We start from the raw sequence: 4005 nt of genomic DNA on the forward strand, positions 1-4005 counted from the left end.
TATCTATTCTATGTAGTTTTCTATTTTTATGTCATTTCTTCATAAGCATTCCATGCATAGAGAGATTAAAATTTGTTTTCTTCATATCCCCAGCAGTTATTGCAGTATATGGTACACAGCAATCTCTTAAAATACTTATTAATTGAAATGTTTATCTTCTAAACAGTGTAAAATTTTTTGTATTTCCTGAGCACATAGAAAATAATCTGAAAGGTACAATGGGATAAAATAAGAACACAAAGCACAAAATTACATTGCAAAAATATGCATACAAAATTAATTGAAAGTACATACATGAATATGTGTTATATATGGTTATGTGTATTCATGTACATTTGTATGTATAATGGCTTCATAGTAACTGACAAAAATTTTATTTCATTAATATTTGTTAAGGATTATTTACTATCCTATAGTCTGATAGTATCTACTTAGGTCTCATCTCACTGATCCTAAAATTGTTTTAAAATTTCTAATGCCCCCCAATTTCCAGAGATCCTTTATCTCCCTTTACCAGTTTCTTCATTGCCCCCTTCATGTCTTTGTTCCTGAGGGTGTATATAATAGGGTTGAGGCTGGGAGTAATAATAGTATAGAAGAGGGTAAGGAATTTGCCTTGGTCCTTGGATGCACTGTTTCCTGGTTGCATGTACATGTAAATTATAGTTCCATAGAAAATGGATACCACTGTGAGGTGAGAACCACATGTATTGATTGCCTTCTTCCGACCTACTGCTGACTTCATCCTTATCACAGCTTTGGCAATTAAGGCATAGGAGATGAGGATGAAGGAAAGAGGTATCAGGATTATGATAATGCCCAAAGCAAATACAGTCATTTCTATTGCTGTAGTATCTATACAGGCTATCTTGACCAGAGCTGGAAGTTCACAGAGAAAATGGTCCAGGATATGATTTCCACATCTTGGCAATTTCAGAGTCATTGTACAGAGCACAACAGAATTAGCCAAGCTGATCCCCCAGGCTGCAGACACCATCTGAAGGCAGATCTGTGGGTTCATGATAACTAAATAGTGCAGGGGTTTGCAGACAGCAGTGAAGCGGTCATAGGACATCACAGCCAATAGAAGGCACTCCACAGATCCAAACCACATGTAGCCATAGAGCTGGATGGCACAGCCCACATAACTGATAGCCTTATCTTGTCCCCATAAATTTACCAGCATCTGAGGAATAATGCTGGTGGTAAAGCACAGGTCTAAGAAAGATAAGTTCCTGAGGAAAAAATACATAGGTGTATGGAGCTGAGGATACAGAAGAGATACAAGGATAACAGCTGTGTTTCCTATCAAAGTGATTAAATAGAAGACTGTGACAATTCCAGAGAGGACCATTTCCAGTTCAGGGTGATCAGAAAAGCCCAGCAAGATAAACCCATCTGGAGAACTATAATTGTGATGCCTCATACTCCTTCAGTGCTTGTCTTCTCTAGGAACAAGAAAGGGAGGTATTTGTGATTTACAGAGAGGGATAAAATGTCAAAGTAATTTAGAGATTATAGGTAGCAAAAGAAATATAGCCTGCCAATGTTATATCAGAACAGTTGACATGAAAAAGGAAGAGATCTTTTTGTTATTTGTTCTAGATCAGAGGTACTTAATGTATGTATATGATGAGCCCTTTCTCACAATAGTGCTTTTAAAAAATCAACCATCAAAAGAAACACTAAATTCCAGTTAGAAGTTAGTGAAAAAAAATGCTTCCCTCCCCCCAATCCAATTCGTGGACCTTTTGAAATCTATCAATAGACATTCACTCCAGACTCAGAACATATGATCTGGATTGGTGGTTCTTGTGTTTTACAATTTAGAATTTGCTTCTATAACTAGAACAGTTCCATAGATAGTATGATATAGTATAAAAATTAATATCCCTTCAAGGAAAATGCAATATCCAGAGGTTACCATTTACCAAAAGTTCTGGAGTTGGCACTGCAACTCAGGTCTTCACATTCAATGTTCCTTTGTTCACCTCCACCTCCTCCACCCCTACCTTTCATCATGCCAATAATTCAAAATATTGAAGTAAGCCTTTATGAACCTTGGTTTGTTAGCATCAGAAAGAAATTTGTTTCTAAAACTGATTCTATATGCATATGATTCTATATGGCCTAATTTTCTACATAGAAACCACAGTTTCTTGGCCATCCATTGCAGAATGTTGCTTTTTAAGTGTATTCCACTTAAGGGCTTTTTAAGTGCAAGTCCTAAGCAATAATATGTGAGCTAGCATAAAAGAATATATATATATGTATATATATATATATATATATATACATAGACATATTACTCCTACACCCAGGCTAGAAAAGAAAATTCCAGAGGCATATTTTACTACTAATGGATTATTAACATCTTTCTGTATCATTTCAAAATACAGACCAACATATTGTGTCAGACTTCCTGAAAAGAGTAAGAAGGATTTATAGAACAATTATCCTTAAAAGACTGTGGCATCATCTGTACAACACCAAAAATAATTGATAAATGAAATAAATACCATAAAATATATAACAATGAAAATATAATGAATTCAGAAAAAAATAAAAATAAGAACATAGGCCATTAATATAATGAAGGATTATAACAATTTTAGAATCACAGCAAACATGATTTTCAATTACACAGGTTAGTCACAATCCTTCGTGAGCAATTCTGGTGTTGTACAGAAAATGGAGAATTTTTTAGCTCAATTCCCTAATTCCTTTAACTTTCTTCTTTGGATATCACATAGGACTTTGTTTTTTTAGTTACTACACAGATCATTTCATTTCATATCACTTATTATCATTTAATTACATTTTATCCCCTTTCTAAATTGTAAGATCTTGAAGAGATGAGTTTTAAGTCTTCTTTAACAATAAGAGATAGAATTTATGTGAGCTTTGAAGATTAACATAGTTGATATATGTTATCATTTAATCCCAACAAATATCCTATGATGCTTTTATCCCTATTTCACTTGAGGGGTTAAGATTAAATGACTAGCCAAGGATCACACAATTAGTAAGTGTCTGAGGCAGAATTTGAACTCTTGTCTTTTAATCTCCCCATCTAGCAGGCCACTCTACCATCTAGCTGTCTTCAAATATGAGTCTTTCTATTCACTAGACCAGTGCTGTGCACAGAGTAAATCATTAATATGTCTGTCGAAAGGAAATCTCAATTAAAATGTGTAGTTGGAGGAGTTCAACAATGCTGTGTAAGATGTTGCTGCAATTTTGCACTGAGTTGAAATCTGGATAAAAATAGAATTAGTGCTATATTTAGCCTCTAGCTAAGTGATGCTTTTCAGTATATTATACAACCTAACAAAGTACAACACTAAATCTAGAATGGCTTTTGAGATTATCTGGGCCAAATACTTTAGGTAGAAAATGAAGACTTAGTAAATAAGCCCAAGGTCACAGAATCAATTCTTGAGAATAAAGGTATTATGAAAACTATTTCAAAACACTCTTAATTTGTGCCACTCATCAGTTATTAATATTTGACTATTGGAATCAATGCAGAATAGTGTGATATGACCCAGGGCTCTACCTAATTACTCTAGAAAGTCCCATACCTGAATCTAAAATCTATTTCCCCTCCTCCTCAACATAGAATTGTTTTTCAAAGATCTGCACCTGGAAAAAACTTTCCTTACATTTATATTCCATCTTCAGCACCTTTTCTAGTGTCCAAATTGATTCAACCTCTCCTTTAAAAAAAATCCTCATGTGTAATTAACAGTAGCTAACCACTGCCCTAACACTGTCTGCTAAGACAGCTGTCTGCCTTCCTCCAGAATTCACAACCTTGATATTAATTAGTGGTGGAGCTAAGATTTCTCTGGGTTTCTCAGTTTTCTCAGGTTTCTCAATACCAAGATTCCCTCTATCTCTAATGCTGGGCTAGAAAAATAATCACAATGGAAAAAAAATGTATAACTGGCCATATAAATAAAAGCATTTAGAAGTTATAGAATTCTTTTATTTTTTTTTTAA

General features: G+C 34.3%; 1 protein-coding gene across 1 annotated transcript; it reads right to left on the bottom strand.

Annotated features, from left to right (window-relative positions):
* Positions 1-472: 472 nt before the first annotated feature.
* LOC100022788 (olfactory receptor 2W1-like) lies at positions 473-1426 on the bottom strand. Its single transcript, XM_001374488.2, has one exon. The coding sequence runs from the start codon at positions 1424-1426 to the stop codon at positions 473-475; it is 954 nt and encodes a 317-aa protein (XP_001374525.2).
* Positions 1427-4005: the final 2579 nt, after the last annotated feature.

The sequence above is a fragment of the Monodelphis domestica genome, chromosome 2 (assembly GCF_027887165.1).
Source record: "Monodelphis domestica isolate mMonDom1 chromosome 2, mMonDom1.pri, whole genome shotgun sequence".
In the NCBI taxonomy this organism is placed as follows: Eukaryota; Metazoa; Chordata; class Mammalia; order Didelphimorphia; family Didelphidae; genus Monodelphis; species Monodelphis domestica.